The 27,494-nt window shown below is 41.9% G+C and overlaps 2 protein-coding genes across 4 annotated transcripts in view; one reads left to right on the top strand and one right to left on the bottom strand.

Moving 5' to 3' along the window:
• The first annotated feature begins 218 nt into the window (after positions 1-218).
• MED17 (mediator complex subunit 17) lies at positions 219-18,790 on the top strand. 2 transcript variants are annotated; one of them, XR_003517578.1, is made up of 13 exons: positions 219-671; positions 2,818-2,984; positions 4,918-5,137; positions 7,391-7,527; positions 7,616-7,700; positions 8,058-8,210; positions 9,156-9,286; positions 9,927-10,111; positions 12,683-12,820; positions 15,092-15,209; positions 17,040-17,199; positions 17,460-17,563; positions 18,229-18,362. XR_003517578.1 is itself a non-coding variant. In XM_027580765.1 (12 exons), the coding sequence occupies exons 1-12, from the start codon at positions 422-424 to the stop codon at positions 18,438-18,440; spliced, it is 1,956 nt and encodes a 651-aa protein (XP_027436566.1). In that variant the 5' UTR covers positions 219-421; the 3' UTR covers positions 18,441-18,790. The 2 variants fall into 2 exon arrangements, 1 of the variants encoding a protein (XP_027436566.1); XM_027580765.1 differs by lacking the exon at positions 17,460-17,563 and having other exon boundaries at positions 18,229-18,790.
• Positions 18,791-24,885: 6,095 nt separating this feature from the next.
• The window catches only part of VSTM5 (V-set and transmembrane domain containing 5), a 32,801-nt gene continuing 30,192 nt past the window's right edge, over positions 24,886-27,494 (bottom strand). Inside the window, exons 4-5 of one of the 2 annotated variants that reach the window (XR_003517475.2) lie at positions 26,412-27,472; positions 24,886-26,135 (exon numbers count right to left, since the gene is read on the bottom strand). Coding sequence is in view for 1 of the 2 variants with exons in the window: in XM_027579843.2 (XP_027435644.2) it covers positions 27,429-27,472 (44 nt within the window). In the remaining variant the exon portion in view is untranslated. Of the gene's footprint in view, positions 27,473-27,494 lie in introns of both variants that reach the window. The other variant, XM_027579843.2, reaches the window with a different exon arrangement.

The raw sequence follows: 27,494 nt of genomic DNA, 5'->3' as shown, positions 1-27,494 counted from the left end.
CAACTACAAGCAAGTTAATCCCTTAAAATGCAGACGGACCCCACGGACCAGCCAATCCACGCCCTCTGCACGGGGATCCCTCCCCCTCTTCCTCCCTCCCACTGCTGGCCACGCCTCCTACGGACCAGGAAGTTTTTCCCGACGCAGCGCTAGGAAAACCGGAAGCGCTCCCCCGGAAGCCCTGAGCGCCGGCGCCTGCCAGTTGGCTTCCGGGAGACTCCGAGCCGGGGCAGGGAACTGCAGTGCATTCTGGGAAAGTCGCTTGGTCCTCGGCTTTGTGTCCAGCCCCGCCGCAGGGTTTGGTATTCCGAGGTGAGCGGAGGCACCGCGGTTCCCGGCTTTTGCGGGCTCTCCTCGGAGGCGCCTCTGCTTCCCACCTCGGGTTTTGGCTTGCGCAGGGGATCCTCCCGACGCCGCCAGCATGTCTGGAGTGCGCGCTGTGCGGATCAGCATCGAGTCGGCCTGCGAGAAGCAGGTCCAGGAGGTGGGCCTGGATGGCACTGAGACGTACCTGCAGCCGCTGTCCATGTCGCAGAACCTGGCGCGCCTGGCCCAGCGGATCGACTTCAGCCAGGGTTCGGGCTCCGAGGAGGAGGAGGCGGCGGGGGCCGAGGGCGACGCGCAGGACTGGGCGGGCGCCGGGTCCAGCGCGGACCAGGACGATGAGGAAGGTAAGGCCCGTGTGTGCAGCTCGAGTCTGACGGCTGGTCTGAGGGCCCGGGTACCCACCCAGGTATTGCCACTCCCGCTCTCCCGCGCTGGGCGAGATGCGGTGCGTGGGCGAACTTTGAAAACACCCGTGCGGCATAGTGATCGTGCTCACTGGGGTCTTTTCACAACTGGACAATTTAGGGCGCTGCCTGCCTCTTAATACTCCTTATCCTTCTGCACGGTTTCTTGAGTTGGAGCATTTGAGACACTGTCACTGATGAAGTCTGTAATGTGGCACATTTGGTTAAGAGGCCTGCGGTTCATATCGCTGATGTGCCACTTACTGTCCGAGTTACTTTGCTTCCCTGTGCAATGGGGATGATGCTAATAACACCTGCTGAAAAGAGGGAGGTCTGTATTGACCGGACTATGAGGTAAGGTCTAAGAGGTGGGCGGGGGCCAAATCATGCCGAGCCAGTAGGCCAAGATAAGCGTTTGGGTTTTATTAGAAGAACAACTGATAGCTTTTGGAAGGATTTTAAGTAGACAGGTGATTGTATGTTAAAAAGATTACTCAGGATCCTATGTAGCAAGTGGGTTACAGGGAAAGCAAAACTGAAAGGAGGGAGACTAGTTAGGAAAGAATAGTAGAAAAAGTATGAGTGGGTTTTGGATTCTCAATATTGTCAGGGATAAAAAATACAATTCTTGATTTGGGTATGTGCGACAGACCCTGTGTAAATAGGAATTTAAAGATGGATTTTTGAGCCAGTGGTGTTAGGACAGTTGGGGTCCATTAGGAAATAAAAAATAAATACTATCTCGTACTTCACACTTCGGATTACTCCCGCAATGATTGAAATGCCAATGAAGAGAATAAAATAAAGATTGGAAGGAAATTATAAATAAAGAACTCTGGGAGCAGAAGAGACCTTAAGCAAGAGAGGAAACATAGAAATTATAAAGCCAGAGAGAGATTAATTACATAAAATTTTAAAATAATAATGGAAAAAGATGCCACGAATAAAGTAAGAAAATAATGAGAGACTGGGAAAAGTATTGGCAGCATATAGGACACAGTGGTTGCAATCCCTGATGTTGAAAGATTCCCGGCAAACTGGGGGGGAAAAAGACGACTCACTGGAAAAATAGCCGGAAGGTATAAACAGCTCACTGAAAAAGACTTCAGATGTTACTAGTAGGAAGAGGCAGATTAAAACACTATTCTCGTGCATAACATTGGCAGCAACTTAAAAGACTTAATATCCGTGTTGGGAATGTGGATTGGTAAAACCTTTTTGGAAGACAGTTTAGCTGTTCAATATGTGTCAAAAGTATTAAATGTGCATTTCCTTTGACCCACTAAATGACAGCTAGGAATTTAACCTACACAAAAAGTTATACACGTACACAGATGTGTGTTCAACGTGTTTACCACTACTAGCGTTAGTGAAACCAATGTCCATTAAGTAGGAATGGTTAAACTTATTGTACATACATGCTCCAGAATGTCAAACAGTGTTAAAGAATGAAATAGATTTATATGTGCTGGCATGGAAGTATCTCTAGGATATAATAATTGGAGAAAAAAGCAAGTAATAGAAGAACAGAAGTAAATGTATTGAAAAACATATATTAAGAGGAGAAAATTGGGGGTGGGGAATAAAGGAAAAGTTTTACTTTTTTACTCTGTGACTCTATTTGAACTCTATACAGTGAACATGTATTGGTGAAAATTAACGAAATGATTTAAGAGGTTGGAAGGCATGTTAACATTGTTTAATATTTGAATGCTGCTGTTACAGGTCATTTTTATTTTTGTACTTTAATGTATTTTGGAAATTCCAATTACTCAGGTTTTAAAAGCTGGAAGAAAAATGTTATTTGCATAAATTTAAAAAATACTGAAATGCTTACCTATAATGTTGGAATGTTAGATTTAAGCTGTGGAAATTAGATACCATATTTGTTTTGCCATTGTAGGAATGCTAACTTAAATATTTACAGAGATTCAAGAAAGGGTGGACAGAATGGGATAAAACAGGAAATGATTTGAAATAGAAAGTCATTGTTTCTTCTTTTAGTACTTGCAACATCTAAATGAGATTTGTCTTCTAGCCAGTGTAGCTAATACCTGTGAATTTCTTTTTTTCTTTTTTTTTTTAGGGTTGGTAAAATTTCAACCTTCCCTTTGGCCTTGGGACTCAGTGAGGAACAATTTGAGAAGTGCCCTGACAGAGATGTGTGTTCTCTATGATGTCCTCAGTATTGTTAGGGATAAAAAATTTATGACGCTTGATCCGGTCTCTCAGGATGCACTTCCTCCAAAACAGGTATGTGTGGGCTTCAGTTGAATAATGGTACCATTTTATTAAGTCCCAGGATCACTTCTCAGGCTGTGTGCCTACTGTCTCCTTTTCCTTTCATGCAAAATTAAGTCCAGACAAAGATTTAAAGACTAACCGGTTCAAAGCAAAGGCATAAAACAGCATCTCCTTTATTTATTATTTTATTAATGGCCCTGTGACCCTCAGAAGAGTTAAGTTTCATTAGTAATGTAGTACTTTAAAGTATCCCAGATCTTTTTTTTTTTTTTAAGATTTATTTATCTATTTTAGAGAGATTGAGAGCAGGAGCTCGGGGAGGAGCAGAGGGAGAGGGACAAGCAGACTCCATGCTGAGCATGGAGCCTGTCGTGGGGCTTGATCTCATTACCCTGAGATCACGACGTAAGGCAAAACTAAGAGTCAGCTGCTCAACTGACTGAGCCACCCAGGTGCCCCTAAAGTTTCCGAGATCTTAACAAATTCTTACAGCCTGGATCATTGATCTGTAGTGTGTTACACAAAAACGTGATGGTAAATATGGCTTTGGAGTCAGACCGACCTGGGTTCAAATCCTGCCTCTGCCCTCACCAGCCCTGGGTCCTTCAACAAGTGATTTTCTTGAAGTCTCCGTTTTTCCCTTCAACCTCTTTTTAGGGCCTGGTTAGAAAAATTAGGCCAAATTATGGAAGCTACTGAAAGCTAGGTAAAATTGTTGAAGTTTGATGAAGAGCATGTTCAGTTTTTGAACATTAGAAGATGAAAGAGAGACAACAGAAGGAGGAATTGGTGAATGAAAAGCCTGAGACCAGGGATTTCACTTAGGAGGTTCTTGAGGAAAACGAGCATCAGGTCCATGACCAAGTTAGTGGCAAGGAGAGGAAGTAATGGTTGTTTTTACCCTTTTGTAAGTGAAGTGAATTGAATATAATTACTCATGTGGTAATAGTTTCAGAATCTAGAAACACTGTGCTGGAAGACTTCTTAGAGACCATTCAGTCTGGTTCCTTCGTTTTATGGAGAGAAAACTGAGGCCCAAAGAGTTGTGTGATGTGTCCAGAGGCAGTAAAGCCAGTAGTTAGAGAGCCAAGACAAGAACTCTCGTCACCTTATTCCTAGCCCACAGCCCTTGCCACCTTCGTGTGCTCTGCCCACCCACGGGTCTCCAGGAATTTCCTGAGCTCGCCAAAAACTTAGAATTAGGTCCCCTGATATGGTCAGAAGATTATTGTGACATTTTATGAGACTTTGTGATTTTGACTCATGCAGTCAGAAGACTTTCTCGTATTAAATTTGTCTTTTTAGAAGTGTATCTGGTGACTAGAGTACACAGATTGTTGGGGATTATGGATATTTATGTTTATATAATGTATAGATTATGATTTCTCATCAGTTTTCCAAAAATCAGCCTGTGGTGAAGTGCATTAATTTTAATGCTGTGTGCTTCAGTCTTTTTTCCAAAGGCACATTAGTAGCTTGCCATGATATAAGATAATTTTATAGCTGGACTCATTGGGGTCATTTATTTATCCCAGAAATCAAGTATTATGTGTGGGCATTGTTCTAGGGTCTGTGGACATAGTAGGTTTAACCATCATGTGGATGACCTTCAAGCAGGGATTACAGACTTTCGTCAGAAGTATAATGAGCGCCACAAAGGGTATACACATGGGTGGGGGTGGGCATGCGCACAGTGTGAGAGGGGAACCTCATCTAAGCTGGGCAGAGTTGGGGTAGGTTCTGATTTGTAGTCCAGTGTGGTGTTTGTGGTTTAACGTAAGTTTATTGGAGTTGACCAGAGAAGTAGGTTAAGGTTATTTTTCAAAAAACAGTGTTACCTGCTTTTCTTTAATTTCTTAATTTTCTTTTGAGTAGGTATTTTATTATTAAGAGAATGTTGAAATCATTTAAAAATACAGAACTACACTACTGTTTTTGATAGAATCCACAGACACTGCAGTTGATATCGAAAAAGAAGTCGCTCGCTGGAGCAGCACAGATCCTGTTGAAAGGGGCAGAAAGACTGACCAAATCAGTTACTGAAAACCAAGAAAATAAGCTGCAAAGAGACTTCAACTCTGAGCTTTTGAGATTACGGCAACACTGGAAACTCAGAAAAGTTGGGGATAAGATTCTTGGAGATCTGAGCTACAGAAGTGCAGGTATAGATCACCGTTAAAAACTATGCTTTTAGACTATCGTTTGTCAAAAAACAATACAGGATTGACTGTAATGTTACATAGTCTGTAATATATTGCTTCTCAGTTATATGTTACATTTTGAAGCTTTAATTTCTGTACCCATAAACCTGATAAGCTAAAATTACTTTTAACATTGCCTTATATAAATATATTTACATAATTGAATCTAAATTATTTACATAGGTACTTTTAGCAGAAAGTTTATTTATTTACTTTTAATTTTATTTATTTGAGATAGAGGGCGAGAGAGAGCACGAGCAGGGAAGAGGGTCAGAGAGAGAGAGGGAGAAGCAGACTCCCCACTGAGCAGGGAGCCCAGCATAGTACTCGATCCCCGGTCCCTGAGATCATGATGTGAGCTGAAGGCAGACACTTAACTGACTGAGCCACCTAGGCACCCTGTATTTACATATTTATTTTTATACTGATTTTTTTTTCTAAATTTTTATTTAATTCTAGTTAGTTAACATACAGTGCAATATTGGTTTCAGGAGTAGGATTCAGTGATTCATCACTTACATATAATACCCAGTGCTCGCTCATCATAACAAGTGCCCTCAACTGTGGACTAGGGGAAATGGGGAGATGTTCAGTGGCTGTAGAGTTTCAGTTAAGCAAGATGAACAAGTTCTAGAGATCTGCTATACAGCACAGTGCTTATAGTTAACAGTATAGCATGATGCACTTCAAAATTTGTTAAGAGGGTAGATCTTAGGTTAAATGTTCTTACCACAAAACAAAAACAAAAATTAACTCACAAAAGGACACAAGGAAACTTTGGAGGTGTTGGATATGTCTGTTACCTTGATTGTGCTGGTGGTAATATGAATGTTTGCATATTTCCAAACTCATCAAATTGCACATGTTAAATATGCATGGCTTTTGGTACAACAGTTATACCTCATGCTTTTTAAAGATGCTTTTTAAAACAAACAAAAAAACAAGTGCCCTCAATACCCATCACCTACCTAGCCCATCCCTCACCCACCTCCTTCATCAGCCCTCTATCATTAAGAGTCTCTTACGGTTTAGTTCCCTCTCTTTTTTCCCCCTGTCCTATATGTTCATCTGTTTTGTTTCTTAAATTTCACATGAGTGAAATCCTGTGGTATTTGTCTTTCTCTGACCAGCTTATTTGGCTTAGCATAATGCACTCTAGTTCCATCCACTTCATTACAAATGGCAAGATTTCATTCTTTTTGATAGCTGAATAATATTGTTACACACACACACACACACACACACACCTTCTTTATTCATTCGTCAGTTGATGGACATTTGGGCTCTTTCCATAGTTCAGCTGTTGTTCATAATGCTGCCATAAACATCAGGGGGCATGCACCCCTTCAGATCCGTATTTTTGTATCCTTTGGGTAAATACCTAGTAGTGCAATTGCTGGATCTTAGGGTAGTTTTATTTTTAACTTTTTTTTAAAAAAAAGATTTTATTTATTTATTTGAGAGAGAGAGACAGCATGAGCAGAGATGGGGGGAAGAGGGAGAAGCAGGCTTCCCGCTGAGCAGGGAGCTTGATGCGGGGCTTGATTCCAGGACCCTGAGATCATGACCTGAGCTGAAGGCAGACGCTTAATCAACTGAGCCACCCAGGTGCCCCTACGTTCTGTTTTTAACTGCAAGATCTTGAACATCTTCCTGTGTTACAAAACAGCAGGTACATATAACCACCTACTCCTCACATAATTCAGCAGCCCAGAACAACTTACTCAGAGGTCTGAATTACACAAAAGGTTATCACATAAAAATCTAGGAACTGGTTGAAAAAAAGGTGGCATCCTTTTGTTCTTCTGGCTGGATTCAGAGTACTTCAAATGCAGCCTTATTACAGAAACTTATCTCCAGAAGTGTTTAAACTCTCAGGCTTAAATCTGAGGAAGTACTTTCTAGAAGTACATCCATTTCATCAATTTTATCAGCCAAATATCATTGGAACAAAACAGTTTGATGGCCCATGGAGTTCATAGTATAATGATACCATTAGACCAAGAAGTCTTTTTTTTTTTAAGGTAAATAACTTTTTTTCCTGCTTCCTTTATTCCCTTTGCTTACTACCCTTACCCCATTCCCCCCAAAGCACATTTTGGATGGGAGTTTAATTTATGATTCAGTGATGTAATAGTGAAATATTATATACTTAATGTATGTTAAATTAATGTGTTAACTGTTCTTATTTTCCTATTTTTAATACCCCATTAGGATCTCTCTTTCCCCATCATGGTACATTTGAAGTAATAAAGAATACAGATATTGATCTGGATAAGAAGATACCTGAAGATTACTGTCCCCTTGATGTTCAAATTCCTAGCGATTTAGAGGGGTCTGCCTATATCAAGGTATTTGTCAAGTACTTTAAGTAATTTCTTATTACTTAGCCCAGAAGTTAATTTGCTAACACCTTTTCATGTTTTTATTGTCCTATAGGTTTCAATTCAGAAACAGGCTCCAGACATAGGTGATCTGGGCACAGTCAACCTCTTCAAACGACCTTTGCCCAAATCCAAACCAGGTGTAGTTATGTTCTGCCCTCTAACTTGTGGTTCTGTCTAAGCTTACATTCCCAAATAAACTGATGATAAATGTAGAGAGGAAAATAGGTACTTTGGACTAAGAACAATTGGAAATTTATTATTTATAATTTGTTCATTAACCATTAGTGAATAGCTGTGCAGTCTTTTTTAAGACTGAACTTCTTCACCAGTTTTCTCTGTGTAAAAGGCAGGAAAATTTTTATATTTTGGAAAGGATATGCTCTAATTATAATGTTTTCTGAACTTTCGTTATATGTATCCAGATCACCATTTAAGCTAATTCATACATAATACAGTCAGATAATTGATATATACTTATGTCCCCTGTCTTTCAGGTTCCCCACATTGGCAGACGAAATTAGAAGCAGCACAAAACGTTCTCTTGTGTAAAGAAATTTTTGCACAGCTCTCTCGGGAAGCTGTTCAAATTAAGTCACAGATCCCTCACATTGTGGTGAAAAACCAGATTATCTCTCAGCCCTTTCCAAGTAAGAGCAGCCAACCCCCTCGAGTTTATAAACAGGACTTTGTGGTCTGGGGAACAGAACAGAGGGGTTAACTACATATTTGGCTGTGTTGGAACAGTAAGAGCAAAGAGGTGGCCTGCTATCCATAATGGTAGCTCATAAAGCATGTAGGGCAAACCACATTGCTGATTCCGTCCTGTGTCCTAAGTAGTGTAACTGCTGGATTTTAAACAGTATATATTAAACATTTGTACCAGCAGTGCTGTTATTTAGCAGCAGAAGCTTTGAGGTGTCTGTGCTAACACCATTTGTGGAAGATTTTTCAGGGACCCTATCTTACTGTCTAAATGAGATGTTAGTGGTTATTGAATACCCATAATACTCCTAAATTTGTGGAAATTGGGATTTTAATTATATTACTCTAGAGCAGTCAGACCTGCCTTGGAACTCAGTCTGTAATTAGCTGTGCTCTTGTTTTTTATATAAATTCTGAGATGTATCTTCTGGGGTCTTATCAAAGGAATGGGTTTTTAGAAGTGAAAAATTCCATCCTGGTTTTCATGGCAGCAAGGAAGAGTATCTGTCTTCTCATCAGTAAGACCAGATACCAGCTCTGTTTTTTTGTTTTTCTCAAAAATGGTGTTGTGTTTTGTTTTGCTTTCTTTAATTAAAAGGCAAGAAGAAACTAATTAGTTAACATACAGCTTCTGTTCACCTGTCTTTAACCCCACCTTAAGGTCAACAGCCACATTGTAGGTCAATAGAATTTGAATGGTTAAAATAAGTGATAGTTTGTCATACTCATGAATAGTCATTTTGGTCTGAAAATGTTAATCACGAAGCCTGACCTTCAGGTTTAGAATGGATCTTTTGAGAATGGGCTCTGATTATACTTTAGGAAGACAATTGTGCTTGTCCATGTCTTAGGTGATTTGCATCTGTTCTACTTCTTTTTTTTATAAATAGGCTTGCAGTTATTGATTTCTTTATGCCATTCCTCAAATGATAAGAAATCCCAAAAATCTGCTACTGAGAAGCAAAGTCCGGAGGACCATCTTTATGTCTTAGAGCATAATTTGCATCTACTAATTAGAGAGGTAAGGAGTAAAATGTTTCTTCTTCCATTGTAGTAAGCATGTCCAGTGCAGTGAATGTGCACAAGCTCCTCTCTGTGACATTCATTGTCTGTGGTGTGAAAGATCTTTGCTCTATGCTGGGGGAATACACAGATAATCAGGATTATCAGTCTCTGTCCCAAGCATAGCTTATAGTGGTAGAAATATACCACAAGTTATATACAGGTGCGTAAGAAAAGCATGCAGGGTGCAGACGGAAGAGTGATTCTGATAGTGTGATGGGGAGGGGAAGATGTCTTGCCAGAGCCTGTAAACAGGATAATCAAGTTATTTCAGGACATATTCTGCTTACAGGTTGTCTAGAACTGTGTTTCCAGAGTGCAGGTTCACAGTTTAGGCTAATTTCAAAAGAATCCCCTGAGAAACTTAATAGAAGTATGTATTCCAGCCTCCCCTGTTTTTAATATGTAAGTATTAGTTGTTTTTTAAAATAATTTTTTTTAAATTTGTGACTTTATGGTGACAGATGTTAGTTAGACTTGGGAGGAATCATTTTACCGTATATACAAACATCAAATCATGATGTTGTGTGCCTTAAACTAATATAAGTCAATTATACTTCAATAAAAAATTAATTAAAAAATGGCTATTCTTGTTACAGTTTCATAAACAGACCTTGAGTTCCATCATGATGCCTCATCCAGCAAGTGCACCTTTTGGTCACAAGAGAATGAGACTTTCAGGCCCTCAAGCTTTCGATAAGAATGAAATCAGTTCACTACAATCCAGTGAAGGGCTTCTGGAAAAAATAATTAAACAAGCAAAGCATATTTTCCTGAGGAGCAGGTAAGGATGAACAAAGTAACTGGTTTTCTTGGAAAAGAAAACCCTTTATTAGTGACATTGTACACGTTAGTTTTGGCGTGTGCTCACCTTTCCCAGGGAGAGGAGGATGGCTGCAGGGCGAGCGTTTACAGCTGGGGATGGTCCTGTCAGGTTTGGGGAAGACTTAGCTCCAGGGCCCATGTCACCTTCCAGATGGTTTCTAACACTGGCTACAGTTTTGAAAGACACCTCACTAGGAATGTGCCCTAGAACTCCTCACCTTCTTCAGTGACCCATCCACCAGAAACTTGTTCCTTAACTGGTTTTAATCTTTTCTTGAAGCTTTCCGCTATTTTTTGGCTGATCCACTTTTTAAGACTTTAGAAGGCACTTTCCCATATGTTGACTTTTCTAGCTCTTCTTCTCTGGCGTAGGTGGTGTGAACCCATTTTCACTGATGGGAAGGTTGAAGCCTAGAGAAGTTGTGTAGCTCGCTCAAAGTTAGACAGCTGAAGAGTAGCAAAATCAGGCCATACGCCCAGGTCTGTGTAGCTCCCAAGCTCATGCTCGTCTCGCTTCTGTACATATTATTTACGAAAGAACTTAGCATGATTGGACCTCAGTGTATCTTTTTCAAGTGCTGGAGGTGCTCTTGTATTTTATTTTTGGTCCTTGGTGAAGAGGGCTGTTCGTACTTTCAGAATTTTCGAGAGTGGGCTCACTCTGCTCTGGGTGATAGTTTATTTTTGATTTTCATTTTTTCCTGCTAACACAAGTCATGGTCTTAATGGCACATTAGTTTGTAGTCTTTGAGTGGAAACTTATGTCTGCAGCTTTTAGTAAAATGAATTAGGAAGACATGTTAGTGAAGACAGCATGATGCGTTTGGGGTAAAAAATGTGTCTAAGCCAGGGCTCAGTCACCTGCTAACTAACTTCGGTTTCCATGTCTTTGGCCCTCCACCTATTTCTCTGTCAGTTAGGGATACAGGAGTCTGGTCTTAGGATCAAATTAAATAATGTATGCAGAAGTTCCTTATAAACAATCAAATATGGTAGGTTACTGTTGTTACCTTCACTTGTGCATTTCAATTATAGAAACCTTTAACCAAAAGTCAGGGGCATGGAAGTCGCTATTTTTAGAACCATTATACATTTCAGAGTATTAGTTACAGTCTTGGAAGCAGCAAAGCTTGTAAAATGTTCCTGTTTTCCCCAGTTATAAAAATAATGTTCCAGTGTATCAGCCTCATCTGTATAAATAGCATACATAGCAAGACCAACTATTAACATGCTCGTCTGTTTTGATGTATGTGCACCAGGGTGTGTGTATCTTTAAAAAAAAAAAAAAAACTCTAATCCACCCTGCCTTCACTTAATATTGTAAGTTTTTTCATTTTTCATTAGATGTTTTTCAGAGATATTTTAATAGCTATGGAATATCCCATTATGTGAATATTCCCTTATTTCTTTCATCAATTCTCAATTGCCAGATAGTTTTTATTTCCAGTTTGTTGAAACCTAATACTAAGATGAACGCTCTCCTCTACATATCTGTCTGCTGTAGGAATTTCTGAAGCACTTTCGAGGAAACAAGTCATGGAAAAGGAAAAGTTAAGAGGTTGAAAGAAACCAATACCAGAGCAGACGCAGTAAAAGCGCAAATCCCAAGCCTATTTATGTAAATGCCCCTTGTCCTCAATGGCTGTTTGCATTTCTTCTGGCCTTTTCCTTCTTTTCCCAATCAGGTGCTAGAATCAGAGAACTGGAAACCGAGGACCTCCAATAGTTTGGTTAACTTTCATGATTTATGCTTTTTCTGGGCAGTGGCTGTTGATTAGTGTATATAAAAAGGAAGGATTACTGGCTCTAGGGTTACACTCCCGGGTTTTTGGCTCTGGTAGGCTACCGGTTTTGTGCCCCAGCTCACGGGTGGGTAACCTTAGGCAAATTACTGAGCATTGCTAGACTGAAAAATAGGGGTAATAATGGTATGTATTTGACAGGGTTGTTAATGAGATGAAATGATAGCACTCATGAAAGCACTTATTCCAGTCTTTGGTGCATAATGAGGACTTGAATCCTATCTCTCATGTGTATATATCATATTTATCTTTCTTGGAGTGTAAAGTTTTCGTTGTGCAGAGTCTCTCTGGCTTCTCAAGAAAATGGTTGTTATTCCGTGACAGTAATGGGCCTCAGCTGTGGGCGTGTCCCGTGTTACTGGGGACCAAGGACTGCCATTTGTGAGTGATTTATACTCTTTTCAGAGCTGAGGTTTGTACCCGAAAAAGTACCCTTCTTCCTTGTGTTTTGACAAGCTTTCCTGGGAAAACAAATGGGAGTTCAGAGGCAGTAAGCCTGTGAGTGAGCGTGTGTCGTAGTGTGGCGCCGGGCACCCGCACGCCGTCGGCCTGAGGAGGCTCTTGTCACCTCATCTGACCCTTTTCAAAAAAAGTCTTGGCTTTTCAGATGTGGTCCTTCTGAAAAGTAGTCCTCTCTTTTCACATAGCCATAATGTTGATAAGTGATATATAATCTTACTCTTTTATATGATGACTTTTTGAAAATGTCGACTTCTTTTCTTTAAAAGAACTGCTGCAACCATTGACAGCTTAGCAAGTCGCATCGAGGACCCTCAGATACAGGCTCACTGGTCAAATATTAATGATGTTTATGAATCCAGTGTGAAGGTTTTAATCACATCACAAGGTTATGAACAGATATGCAAGTAAGTATCAAAAATAAGTTATTCATTTAAAATGTTAAAGTTGCTTTTTATGTATTGATGTTTGTTGAGTGATTACATAGAGATTTTTGGATTTTATTTGCTACAGTGGCATAACATTCTGATAAATGACATCAACTGTAGAGTGTAAGGATGAGAGGTAAGAAGCTCTGAAATAGTCTCCGTTAGGTAAATGTGACGGGTTTGAGTTGTGGTTACAAAAAAAAAAAATGAACCTCCTCATTGAGGGAGAGGCTACCACACCTCAGACTGATCTGCTTCAGCTGCTGCCTGGAGGCTGTGGAGGTGAGTCTGGGGTATTTGAAGTGAGCGGGGACATTTATATTAGAGCCTATACTCTCCATATTGTGCCTGAAACAGCCTAAGTTTTGTAGCTCTCTCATGGCGTGGGCCTAAACTTAGTCGAATCCAGTTCGTGATTATGCCCTTAAAATGGGGCTGGGAGCTGTGTCCATCAAGGGGGTGAAATGACTTTTGACCCCACTGTTCACAGAGAAGCATTCTTCCTGATTTACATCCACAAATCACAAGCTAATGTACAGAGAACAAACTGGTGGTTGCCAGCGGTAGTGGGGGAGGGGGATAGGTAGGAGGCCAAATGGGTAAAGGTGTTCAAAAGGTACAGACTTCCAGTTATAACATACGGTTCTGGGGTGCGAGGTACAGCACGGTGACTACAGTTAATAATACTGGGTTGTATATTTGAAAGTAGCTAAGAGAGTAGATCTTAAAAGTTCTTATCACAGGAAGAAAAATGGGTAGCATGTGAGGTGGTGGGTATTAACTGAACATACTGTGATGATCATTTCACAATATATGCACTTACCAAATCATTATGCTGTATACCTTAAACTAATCGATGATATATGTCAGTTATATCTCAATAAAATTGGAGGGGAAAAAAAACTGGAGGGAATAAACGAAGTTAATAAAATTAGCAAGTAGCCATGAAAGGCATTTTTGGCCTCCATTTGAGCCTTGTTGAAATTTGACAACTGGCAGGATACAGTTGAGTGCCCTTCCCCAGGTCAGTGTGAGTGAGCCCCTAGCAAACATTTATCAAGGTCCACGAGTGCCTGTTATTTTTCAAACTTTAGTTGCTTATTTCAGGCAGACCTAACTAGCCACAGTGGTCTCTCCAGTGAGCAAAACACACTGGGAGCAAAATCACCACCTTCAGGTGTAGGGGAGTATAATATCCTTAAATTGCTCTTTTTTAATATCAAGGCTTTAGTTCACTTTTTTAAAAACAAAAAATAGTCAATGAGCATGATTTAAAAGATTGAATATAGAAGATAAAAGAATATACAATGGAAATCAGTCTTGTTTCCAGGGAAAGATAGTGAGGTGAAGGTGGATCATGGTTTTCTGCCCCTATACCTAAAGAAACAAGAAAATAATTGGGGTGACTTGGTGTGTGGTCAGAGAGTAGCTGCTGAGTAAGATAAAACAAGTTTGGCACGTATTTTAACTGTTAGGGCTGGGTGATGGTGTCACTGACTTTCATGATAATATTTTTATATAACTATATATATATATAGAATCTATAGTACTATATACTTGTGTTTGTGTTTAAAAATGTCCATAATAAGATGTTAAGAGAAAGAGTGAACACAAAGGAGTGGAAAAGAAAAAAATATCAGCGTTAAGCTATTTACATTTAGAACTAAGACCAAACAAATGTGAGGTTATGGTTACAGGACCCAGGGGTTGTAAACTTCGGTGAAGAAGAGTTAGTGATAAATGTAGCCTTGATAGCAGCAGGAGGGAAAGGAAGTGGTAGAATACCCCCCCTTTCCTCATCCTTTATAGCTGGGGTCAACTTATGCTACTTAAAGTTGAAAGTAATTCTCTTAGAACTTCCCAGGAGCAAGCATTTCCTTTCCTTTCCCTTTCCTTGAGAGCGAGACCGAGAGAAGCATGAGCCGGGGGAGGGGGGAGCAGAGGCAGAGGGAGAAGCAGACTCCCTGCAGAAGGACTGCCCGAGAAGAGGAGCAGTGGATGGTGGTTGGCTGGAAAGCTGTGCTTCCTCGCGTGCAGCCTTCTGAGCAGACTGGTACTCAGTGTGGCCTGGGAGAGTCGGGTAGGAGTCTGATGGTTAGGTTGAACCCAAGAAAACCCCTCTTCCCTGTGGGTGTTAGGGCAGGTTATCCAAATTGGTATTTTGTTTCTTTGATGTTAAGGTTTAATGTTTGGGGCACTGTATAAGGTAATTTTGAACATTTCTGACTTTTAGTATGTGTGTCTATAAAGGTCCATCCAGCTGCAGTTGAATATCGGAGTTGAGCAGATCCGAGTTGTACACAGGGATGGAAGAGTGATTACACTGTCTCATCAGGAGCAGGAGCTCCAGGATTTCCTTCTGTCCCAGGTAAGGGTTGCAGACGTCAAATCCTGAGCCTCTTCCTCTAGTAACAGCTTAAAGAACAAAGTGAGTAAGAAGTAGTTCCAGTATATTGTTATAAAAAGAAAGCCAGTTTTTTCTGCCACTTATTTAATTTCTAGTGCACATTCTACAACTTATGGGTTAACTGAAAATGTTGATGAACTGGCCTAGGTTTATTTCCAGTTAGTTTAAGATGAAGGACCAGGGGCACCTGGGTGGCTCAGTTGGTCAAGTGACTGTCTTCGGCTCAGGTCATGATCCTGGAGTCCTGGGATCGAGTCCCACATCGGGGTCCTTGCTCAGCAGGGAGTCTGCTTCTCCCCCTGACCCTCCCCCCCTCATGCTCTCTCTGTCTTTTCTCTCTCTCAAATAAAATCTTAAAAAAAAAAAGATGAAGGACCAGCTCTGGGATTACAAACTTCTTATTTCTCATGTTTGCCAAGGTTTACAACCCCTTTGGGACCACATAAAAGTAAAGAAATATTAACCCCAGAAAACCAGGGAAGGGGGAACCGATAGAAAACCGTAATAGTGGAATATTCTACTTAAGCCCTAAGAAAGAGTTCTTCAATATTAAGGGACAGCATGGAAAGTGCTGGGTTCTAGTTCCAGTTCTACCACACATTTGCTTTGTGACACTGGACAAATTTCTGGACCTCTCTTTCCTGTTCTATAAAATTAAGAACAGTATTTTTCCTGTGTTCTTCAGGGAGTTATGATCCAATGAAAAACGGAGTTGTGGGAGAAAGAATAGGTTTAGAAATGCTAATATGCCTTTCACAAAATACATTTATCTTTCACATAAAATTAAAAAAAAAATACGGATGCTTTCCATCCTAGAAGCAATAATCTTTTATACTGACTTGCTTCTTTGGTGCCAAGTAAATAAAATGCGTTTTGTGAGGTATGGCAGCTCTTGGTTGGTTACATCTAAAATGACTTTGGTCACCATAAGCATACATACATAGAAATATATTGGAAGGCTGGTGGGAATCGATGGGAAGGCTTGCAGACCCTGACACTCCTGCCTTCCTCACTAGTGGCAGAATGCACTCCAGAGGGCCCCAGTATATCGATCCGGATCTTAACAGGAAGTACGTGGCACGCTCAGTCATTTTACTAAGGATTTACAAAAGTGTGGGTGTTGGAGAACACCAGGGAGAGCGTGGTAACCTAGTGCTAGTAATAACCAGGTAACCAGGCCTGGGGGGCTTAGTGGTCACCAGTCCTAGGCCAGAGAGATAAGGGGAGGGCTTATGGGTACCCTGAAGGAGAGAGTCCTGTGGAACAGGCCACTTGGAGAAAACCAGTTGCCTTCTGTCAAAGGATACAACCTCACAGGGGAGGGTACTGGGCGAATAAATGCCCCGATCTTACTCTCTTCCTCGTCATCCTTCTGGCTCCCCATTACCCGGGTGGCTCCCGTTATCTGAACCCCACCTGAAGCCAGATGATGGAACCATATGGGTGATCCTCCCTGGGCCGAGTAGGATGGCGAGTGGATTTGGAAGATATCCACCCCCTGCTGCTTTGCATGTTGCTCCACATTTGGTGATCCAGGTGGGAGTCTCCACTTGGCCAAGTTTAGGTCCTGTTCCCGTGCTTCAGCTGCCAGTGGGCATGGAAGCTGAGTCTCAGGCTATTTTAGCCTCTGCAGTGGAAGGTGGGATCCTCCCCCCAGTAGTCACAGAGGAGGATTCCCGTGTGAGGCAGTGAGCACCCCAAGGAAAGTTTACAATCATGATGTCTGCAAAGTAAATCTGCAAAGTAAATCTCCATGGTGATTATGCGTAAAGTTGCCTTTTTCATTTACAGATGTCACAGCATCAGGTGCATGCAGTTCAGCAGCTCGCCAAGGTCATGGGCTGGCAGGTGCTCAGCTTCAGTAATCATGTGGGACTTGGGCCCATAGAGAGCATTGGCAACGCGTCCGCCATCACCGTGGCCTCCCCGAGCGGTGACTATGCTATTTCAGGTACTGGCCACTGCCCTGAATGGGAAGAGATCTTTGGGAGTTTGGCCTTAATGTTCACCTGTACTAGTCAGATGTACTTCAGAGTAATTTCTCTCTGCAGCGAGTTCATATAGGAGTTAACGCTGAACATTTATCTGATCACGGCTCTTATTCAGAGCAACAGATTATTAATTCTTTCTAGTGATCATAAAAAATGTTTTGTTTGGTGACACATTTTCCTAAGAGCTCTGAAAACTTCTTTCATCATTGTTACCCTGCAGTTCAGAACCTTTGATGGATAAATGCTTTTGGAAAATGTACTGCTCAAACAGGCCAGAGTCACATCTGATCCCAAAGATGTAAAGGGATGGAACAGAGAGGAGAGGTGATTTTTAAACACTCATTCTGACTCGGGCACTTTAATAAACACACGTATTATCTAGTTGAAGATGATACCTAGTTGAAAATGAAAACTTATGGCTTTAGTGTGGTCTTTTCTAATACCTGCTCTAAATATTTGAAAGAGTAATTAGAAAATTTTTCCCACAGAATCATAGCTTGTGAATCTGCAGGCTTGGTCATTGCTAGGTCTTTACTGATAAGAGTTTCGAAACCCATTTCTTCTTTGCTGAGTGATGAAGCCTCATTAAAACCTGAAGTTCTTAATTCAGAATAATCTTGTCTTCATCTCTCCTGGTCCTGATGCCAAATGTTTGAGTTTCATTATATATTAGGTGTGTATCAGATGTTCTAGAAAAAAATAAATTGGTTTTCTGAAAATAGATAGGACATTTGACTTTCCTAAGCCAGAATTCATCTTGCTGCATTTTTATGGTACAAATAATTCATGAATATTTATACCATGTAAATAAGCAAGCTTTTTGGGTTTTGGGGGGAGGGCGGTTAGCATATTAAAAGTGACAAGCACTTTTAAACAAGAGATTTCAAGTTGGTAGACAAGGTTTTTGTATTCATGGTAGAATGAAAGTTGTGGGACCCTTGTTTTCTAGTTTGGAAATTGACTATTGATATTTTGGTTTTGCTCCACAGTTCGTAATGGCCCTGAGAGTGGCAGCAAGATCATGGTTCAGTTTCCCCGTAACCAGTGTAAAGATCTTCCAAAAAGTGATGTTTTACAAGATAGCAAATGGAATCATCTTCGTGGACCATTCAAAGAAGTTCAGTGGAATAAAATGGAAGGTCGAAACTTTGTTTATAAAATGGAGCTGCTTATGTCTGCACTTAGCCCTTGCCTACTATGAGTTGTTTCCAGAACGGTTTCTAGATTATTTTTTTCCAGAGAAGTTTCCAGAAACTGACTTGAGAAGAACTATAAGCACAAGGAAGAGAAATTTTCCAAAGGAGTATTGTTTAAAAAAAAAAAAAAAAAAAGGCAAATGTTTACCTAGCATTTTGAAACCTTTCACTTTATAAGTGCCAAGTGCTTTGAAATGCAGACGCTTATGTACAGTTACAGGGTATATAGTATGGGGAGATGTAAAACAACTTTTTTTATGCAGTTGAAATGTTACTAATTTATGGGTTTGAATTCAACTTTTTTAAATATTCCTTTGATGTTGACAGCAAATAAAGCATATGGTTAAAAATTCCAGATATTCTCTGAACTCTTAATAACCTTTAATCAACGTGTCTCATTCCACTATTTGTTAAAAAGATTGCGTAAGAATATTTGAACACTCGTGAGTCAGCATTCCTACAGGAGCGCACTCACCCCGTAAGCAAGTGGAACAGAGGACGGGCCTGCAGGGGGAGCCCCTCCTCCTAGAGCTGCCAACGTGGGCGCTTGTCTCAGCAAATCAAGTATCTCACTGTCATGTATGCCCGGGTCTGACCAAAACAGGTCAGAGCAGTTTGAGAGCTTCCTAGAAGGTACCAGCTGAAGGCCTGAGAGCAGAATGTATCTCTAGGGCTTCCTCGGGCCCCCTTTTGGTCTCTTCCTCCCCGTGAATGACCTCTGTCCATTCGGACCAGATGTGTTTACACCTCGCCCCACCTGCCCCTGCCTCCCCCCAGGAGCTCTGGACTCCACTCCCAGTGAAAGTCTTGTCCTTACTCCATCAGCGTTCTTTCCTGAGGGGAAAAACTGATGGATCAGTGAATCGATTACGTTTTACAAATAACATGTTTGAACTTCCTGGAACTAATCCCCAATCCTAAAATGTGCCCAAGGAGCTTCCCTTCATAAGAGACTTAAGTTGATATGGGTCTTTTGGAACCACCATAAGTAATACCTAAGTAGTGTTTTCCTGAGGAGAAAGGCTTTCAATTTTTTAAAAGAGACCCTTTTAAGCATTCATAAGATGACTGTGAAGTAACTTCAAAAGGTTTCTGTATTTCTCCCTTTTTCTAAGAAAAATGGAGCTTGTAAGCCCTCAAATACCATAACATCTTTGTGTTTGTTTTGCCCTCTTGATCAAGATACTGCATCTTCCTTTCCATGGAAATTTTTAAAAAATGGTCTGAATCTAAGTTATAAATCTGTATCAATCTTTTCATGGTGGCCCAGAAAAGTTGCCTTAGCTACTTATCCTAAGCTCTTCTGTACAGTTCTGCTCCCACGAGGAGCCTTGTGTGATTTTGAAGGCTCACACGCTAATACAGCAAATCTCAAAGGACTTTTGCCAGAGGACTGGTTTTTTTAATTTCCACCCACTGTAGGTAGATACTATAGTAAATATAATAAAAATGAATTAGAAAAATTAAATTTTAAAGAGATACCAAATAAAAGCCCTCTCCTTTTATTATAATAGACATAAGATGGCTATCAAACATTTCTGAATGCTTTGTTGTCCCTCGTCATGAGCCAGTACAACAGGACCACACTGGAGCGGAGAGCGCACGCACAGATAGGACCACCTATTCTCTTAAACTTCATTGGAGGAGAGTGGAACAGTTGAAGACTGACACCATCTTCATATGCCTTCCTATCCCATTTTAAATCACCGGGTAGGGAATAGCCATCACCCACTATGGAAACTGAGGTAAAGGCGGGGGAGGGATGGGAAATGGCAGCTCTTCGGCCTTGCGTTGATTTATATTTTCCAGCTTAATGTGGCAACCTGAAGGACCTGGCGCCGGAAGGAGGCGCTGCGAAACTTCGGAGACCGGTTAGAGAAAACCAGTTAGTCCCTCCCCCTGTGTTCACAGGCTGACAGGAGCTGTGCTCAGACGTTGGTTCTACCTCTGCTTAGCTGTTTACGTTTGGCAAGGCTGCCCCCTGGGAGCCTGTTCCCTTAGGTGTACAACAAGGACATGGATGGCCCTGCTCACCTCAGTATGGTTGGTAATGGGCGTGAAATTCTGAAGTGCTGTGTGGCTATAAAACATTAAATGCCTGTTTTCCGAAAGTCAAGCGTTTTGGAATTTGGTAAGCAGTTAAGAGGCCAGCTTTATTTTTACTTAATAAAGGAGAAAGCATTTTGGAATGTCTTGCATCGTTCAGATTCACAGATGGTAAAGACAGTGAGTGCATCTGTGGCCATGAAGATTGTTGTTTTCTCCAGCTCATTTTTAAAGCCATGCTCGGGTCAGTCTCTTTCCATACCTTTGTTCTTCACTTCCTACTCCAGTTCTTCGAGGCCATACGTACTTGGGGCCAAAGGCTCTTTGAATCTCCCTTTAGGATGGGAACTGACATAATAGACCATTCATCCCTAAGAAACCCTGTGTCTGAAATAGCAAGCACTGGGACTCAGCCTCGTCAGTGACCAGACCTTGGTCTTTGTTCTAAAGTTTGCTGTTTCCTATCTACCAGGCCACTTCTAGAAATTCATCCTGTAGGCATACTTCACAAAGCACAGATTCACAAAGATTACTGTATAAGGATTAGAGGAGGTCTGCAAAAGTGAAAAATTGAGACCAATCTAAACGTCCAAATGAGAAGGACTATATTTTGGTAAAGGAGCCCCAAATACCGGCACTCATTTTTACTTCTCTAAAAGTTGAGCTCAAATGGCCAAGGAGTTTTTCTGCTCCCAATATTCTGGCTCTCCTTGATTGGGAACCAGGAAAACTTCCATATTATTCTGTATTTGTTTGCCTATTTACTGATTGTAAAACATTTGTTGTAGAACAGACTATATTTGGCTTAAAATGATGGATGAAGGAGATGTTTGAGATAGAAAAGTAGCAGACATGGAAGAGGGTAGAGAGCCCAGAAATAAGCCCTTACTTATATGGTCAATTAATCTATGACAAAGGCAACAAGAACTTACAGGAAAAAGTCTCTTCAATAAATGGTGTTGGGAAAACTGGACCACTTTCTCACAGGATATGCAAAATTAACTCAAATGGATCAAAGATGTAAATGTGAGACATGAAACCATAAAACTCCTGAAAGAAAACATAGGCCATAATCTCTTGGGATGTCAGCCTTAGCAACATATTTATGGGTACGTCTCCTCAGGCAATGGAAACAAAAGCAAAAATAAACTATTGGGGCTTCATCAAAATAAAAAGCTGTACAGCAAAGGAAACCATCAACAAAACAAAAAGGCAGCCTACTGAAGATATTTACAAATGATAGAGCCAATAAGGGGTTAATATCTAAAATAAAAAACAAAACAAAGAAAAAACCTGAAAAATGGGCAGAGGATCTAAATAGCCATTTTTCCACACAAGCAAAACATGGACAATAGACACATGAAAAGATGCTCAACATCACTGATCATCAGGGAAATGCAAATCAAAACCACAGTGAGATATCACCTCACACCTGTCAGAATGGCTAAAATCAAAAAGACAACCTCACCAACAACAAGTGTTGGTGAGGTTGTGGAGGAAAGGGAGCCTTCGTACACTGTCGGTGGGAATGCAAACTGGTGCAGCCACTCTGGAAAACAGTATGGAGGTTCCTCAAAAAACTAAAAATAGAAATACCATGTGATCCAGTAATTCCACTGCTGGATATTTACCCAAAGAAAGTGAAAAGATATGCACCCTGTGTTTATTGCAGCACTATTTACAATAGCCAAGGCATGGAAGCAACCCAAGTGTCCACCAATAGATGAATGGATAATGAAGATGTGGTATACGCACACGCACACACACACACACACACACACACACACACACACACACAGTGGAATATTATTCAGCCATAAAAAAGAATGAGATCTTGGCATTTGGGACAACATAGATGGACCCAGAAGGTATAATGCTAAGTGAAATAAGTCAGAGAAAGAGAAATACCATAGGATTTCACTGATGTGGAATCTAAACACAAAGGAACAAACAAACTCTTAAATACAGAGAACTAGTAGTTCCCAGAGGGGAGGTGGATGGGGGATGGGCGACATAGATAAAGGGGATTAAGAGGTACAAACTTCAAGTTATAAAATAAGTCACAGATTAAAAGTATACACAGGGAATACAGTCAATACCGTAATAACATTATATGGTGACAGATGGTGACTGCACTTATCGGGGTGAGCACTGAGTAACGTATAGAACTGTTGAATCAGTATTGTACACCTGAAACTCCTATAACATTGCATGTTGATTACTTCAATTAAAACAGAAACCAATGCTTTCTGAGATTAAAAGTGTACACTTCTCTTAGTCTTGGCTCTATTTATCTATGATTAAAAAAAAATTAATCCTTAAAAAAAAAAAAGAATAACATACAATCTGAAAAGCTTCCTGATAATTTAGTGAGTATACCAAGTTGCTGAGGCCAGTGGCATAATCTCTTTCGCCTAAATCTATTCACGGCTTTTCTTTTGACTCGCTTTACAAGTACTCCCAATCCGAGTCCCTTGGACCCTGCAAAAAAGAGAACTATGATCTGTGTTTGCTATTTGAAAAAGCCTAAAGGAAATCCTACACTTAGCCAACAAAACTTTGCTATCAGATTGCTTTGCCAGAACACCATCAAATTAAAGTGATACGCCTGATTACTTAATTTTGACCAGGAATTGTAATTTTTAAAAATTTTTAAAAAGGATTAAATTACTTTTCTTAGTAACCTCTACACCCAGCATGAGGCTCGAACTCACAACCCCGAGATCAAGAGTTGAATGCTCCTCCGACTGAGCCAGCCAGGCACCCCTGACCAGGAATTCTAATTGGCACTTTTGTACTGTTGATTAATAAAAACAGGAAATTAAGTTATTATTTAATACATTCATTTTGGTTAGTAAAAAATTCTTGCAAACCAAGAGACCTGAAGGAAAAAGACTTTTAGCATTTTTAGGGCCGGAGCCACCTGCACAATCACTGGTCTGTTGAATCCAAGGAATTCTATCCACCCATGTGCCCATGTTATAAGGTCAAATCTACAGCAAAAATTTTAGCTTTATTTTACATGAACAATGCTCTTTCTCCCTCCCCCAGACAGTCTCTGATAAGCTTTACCATAAACCCCACCAATAAGATAAAACATTGACTCTGAAGTCCTGAAAGACGGGAGGATTCCTAGGAATAGAGCTGAATGCATTAGTTAAGAGGAAGGAAAAAGTCTGCCCTAAAAGATCGCTGTAAAAGAAAGATGTATTTTTGTAGATATCATTTAGAAGAGAAGTTTTCAGTGAACAACCAAAACGTATCCATGCTAGGGATCACACTGTGCAGGCAAGAAGAATGGAGTTTAGGAATAGGTAGAGACATGAAATAATGCCCAAGAAACATGAAGTGAAAACAAGCAAATTGTAGGACATGTATAACAGCATCCCATTTGCCTAAAAGGAAAATGGATGGACCATTGTGATGTGTGACTATTGTGTATGCAGAGACCGAGAAGGACAGATTCATATATGCCTAGGTCTAGAAGGATACTATTGAAGGGAGGAAGAACTTTACTTTTGACTTTATATACAGACTCCAGTGTCATTTTGATTTTAATGTTTTTTAAAATGAATTATTCATTTGAGATAGAGAAAGAGCAAGCAGGGGGACAAAGAGGGACAAGCAGACTGCACTGAGCACAGAGCCCGCGGTGGGGCTCCATCACACAACCCTGAGATCATGACCTGAGCCAAAATCAAGAGTGATGCTTAACCGACCGGGCCACCCAGGCGTCCCAGTATCATTTTAATTTTAAAGAAGGATTTCTAGGGGGCGCTGGGTGGTTCTGGCAGTTAAGTGTCTGACTTTGGCTCAGGTCATGATCTCAGGGTCCTGGGATTGAGTCCCACATGGGGCTCCCTGCTCAGTGGGGAGTCTGTACCCCCACACCCCTTTGTGCTCACACATGCATGCTTTCTCAAATAAAATCTTTAAAAAATAATAAAGGAGGATTTCTCACCTTTGCAATTAAACCAAGCTAAAACGCCCACCCAATTTTTAAAGGGCCATGGAAGTCGAGCATGGAACAGCATGTCGCAGGGTCTGGAAAGGCACCAGGGCCAAGGGAAGTTGTGTTCGTGGACAGATGCATCGACAGTAGCCACAGGGCTGGCTCCGCTCCCTAAACCAGAGGTGTCTTCTGCTTTCTGACCAGTGGCCACCTGGGCTGGGATAGGAAACCGATGAGAGAGAGGAGGTTCCCCTGCCCCCAGGCCCTGGGGTTTCACAGCAGCCTCCCGCCCTAGCCACACACCCGATCGCCTGGTTCTCCCACGCTGCCTCGCTCCCGAGTGAGCCCAGCGAGCTGTGAGGGCCACCCTCCCCAGGGCCTTCCACCCTCCTTCCATGCCCAAGACACCAGGAAACGAGAAAGTACAGTATATACCTTTTTAATTTCTTAGATCGCAATCTGACAGGATGTTCTGTTGACAGAGCATGAACGTTCTGTCCTGCATCTTACCTGCTGTTGAACGAGATGGTAACACGGGCCACATCTTTATTTCAGCCCTTTCCAGAAGCAGAAAGGACTCTATTGAATTACAATTAATATTCTGGAAGTATGAAACTTCAAATTAGTCTTCTGGGAAGATGCAGGGCTGAACAATGGGCTGATTAGGGGTTGTTTTTCAGGACTGCTAAAGAATGTTTACAGTTAGAATCAATGTCATTATTCCCTGAACATTTAAAAAATGTGCCAGCCCCGTGGCCAAGGCCGAGGGGTTTGCTTATGCCCACATCCCCCAGGGCCTCTGAGTGCTCGGCAGGAGTGGGCTCACACACAAAGGACCCGGCCTTTATTTCCAGGCTTTATTTCATTCTTTAAAATAATATTTTTCCACAGCTTAAAACATAACATATAGCTTAACATTTCCAGTGGCTACCCTCTAGAACGTAATATTTTCTTTTTTGGAAAACAGACAAAAAAAAAAAAACAACTTCAGGCTCTGGAATGAACACTTGAACAAGAATGTTCAGGATGGAGGGAGCTTTAAAAGTGCAAAATAAAAAAATGGAAAGCCAGAGGGGCTAACTTTTCATGAGTTTTTGGGGGGCAGTTTATTTTACATTTGGGTTTGTCCATGTAGGTCTCTCCCTGGGTATGCTTTGCCATTCCCTTTTCAAGATTTTATTTTTAAGTAATCTCTACTCGAACTTACAACCGCGAGATCAAGAGTCACGTGCTCTACCTCCTGAACCAGCCAGGCGCCCCTCCATTTCACCTTTAGTTCTGAAGATGACCACCCCTGACCTCTGACAAGCTGAGAAGTTCAGTTCTGCAAAGTAGGGAGTATAAAGGAAGACACACAGACTCCAGCAGCCATCCAGATCCAATCGGTTTCCTGCCAATGGGCCTTCTGTGTGAAAGAAAGAACTGATCAGATGGCCCTCGACCCTCTGCTTGTTCTGGTACTGCCACCCCGCTTCCTCATGGCCCTGGGGCCTGGCTCCTCGGACTGCTGCCTGCGGAAAGGACCCGTGTGTGTACAGGAAATGGCCCGAGGCTGAGGATCTTCTCTGTGGCAGGCGCTCCAGCTACAAATCAGTTGTGTGGACCAACTGCTCTCTTGCCTTTTGAATCAAGCAGTGCCTTTAGAGTCCTTCTGGAAGGTCACAGAGCTCCTGTCTGACTGCTCCAGATCTCTTCTTGTAACCTTGGATTATTTAGAGAAATGCCTCTTACCAACTTCTCCAGGCAACTTCTCGTTTGCCACATGGCAAGTAGAACAGATGCAGACATTGAGGACTTAAGAGGGAATGTTCTAGCTCTCCTTCATGTCTGCAGGGGTGACTTTGCAGGTGGAGGCTGGGGACTTAGCTCCTGACCTCGGCCTCCACCGTAACTGGGGTGGTGCCTTTGGTCTGTAGATAAGAATGCTGGAGAGAGAAAGGAGAATGGAAAATAAATTCATGCCTACTTTAGAGCTTACCAAACGGAAGGTGGGATGGAGACACTTTCAGGTAAAAATGGTGACTCACAAGCCGAGAGAATGAGAGCCGAGGCCAGCTGTGATCCAGTCAGTCCCTCATTTTGCCTGAAGCCCCAAGACCCCAGAGCGTTTTCTCACTTGGTAGCGCTCTGTAGAGGGCTTATTGCTTTCCAGATCCTTGAAGAATCCTCACGCTTGGGGAGCTCTATGCATTCGTGGGCTTCACGTGATACCCTGACTGTGAGGTAGGTGAGGGCCAAGCGTTCCTAAGCCCACGTGAGAGAGCACGAGGGCCTGACTTGAGACAAAGCCTTGGTGACGGGGGGAGGGAGTGCAGAGATCCGAAGCCCCAGCTAACGTCCTGGTCATACCACCCCCCATGCAGGCTCACTTTCACACAGGTACCGTTACCCAGCCTGTCCGGGAGCCATCTGGACACCAGCTGCTGCCCCCAGTGGCGATGAACATGTGGGTTCCTCACACTGGCCTAAGTTGGGGCCATGGAGGGAAAATCCGGTTAATGTTGGAATAAGAGAGGAGGAGAAAGGTAATCTTCTGCCTATTCCTGTTTCCAGTGCTGGTCCCACAGGCACGAGTGAAGCTCCCCTCCCTAAAGCTTCCGGCCCAGGGCCTGGGCCTGCTCCAAGCACCTCACTAGGGCCCCGCAGCAGGCTCACAGCCTCCTCCTCTGCTCGGCAGGCGGCCCATCGAATGTCTCACAGCAGCTCCCACAGCAGAGGGAAAGAACACGGAGAGCCTGTCCAGTGCTGGCTGCACGCTCAGTCCGGACATGCTCTGGCCTCGGCCCCAGGGACTCCTCTAGCAGCCGCCCCAGAGCGTAGGGAGCAAGAGTCCTCAGCTCCAGTCGATTTTGTTCACATCCACAGTGCCTTCAGGAATGGCTGGCCAAGGCCGGGCAACAGGAGGCTGTGAGGGTGGATCGGCCAGGTTTGCTCCTTTTGTTGGAAAAATAACATTTTCCTCTTGAGGTAGGAATGTAACTGGGTGCAGCCTTGGCTAACACTCAACACCTTGCAGTTCCATCTCCTCAGTGGTGCTCTCTGCAAAGCAAAAGACAAGCCC

This window comes from Zalophus californianus, chromosome 11 (assembly GCF_009762305.2).
Source record: "Zalophus californianus isolate mZalCal1 chromosome 11, mZalCal1.pri.v2, whole genome shotgun sequence".
NCBI lineage: Eukaryota > Metazoa > Chordata > Mammalia > Carnivora > Otariidae > Zalophus > Zalophus californianus.
This window is presented reverse-complemented; position numbering and strand designations above follow the sequence as displayed.

Bases quoted from the DNA above. Each gene is read 5' to 3' on its own strand.
- MED17 (XM_027580765.1), top strand. From the start codon at position 422: ATGTCTGGAGTGCGCGCTGTGCGGATCAGCATCGAGTCGGCCTGCGAG. The intron at 7,528-7,615 runs GTATTTGTCAAG...ATTGTCCTATAG, and splicing joins AGGGGTCTGCCTATATCAAG to GTTTCAATTCAGAAACAGGC. The intron at 8,211-9,155 runs GTAAGAGCAGCC...TTTTATAAATAG, and splicing joins TATCTCTCAGCCCTTTCCAA to GCTTGCAGTTATTGATTTCT.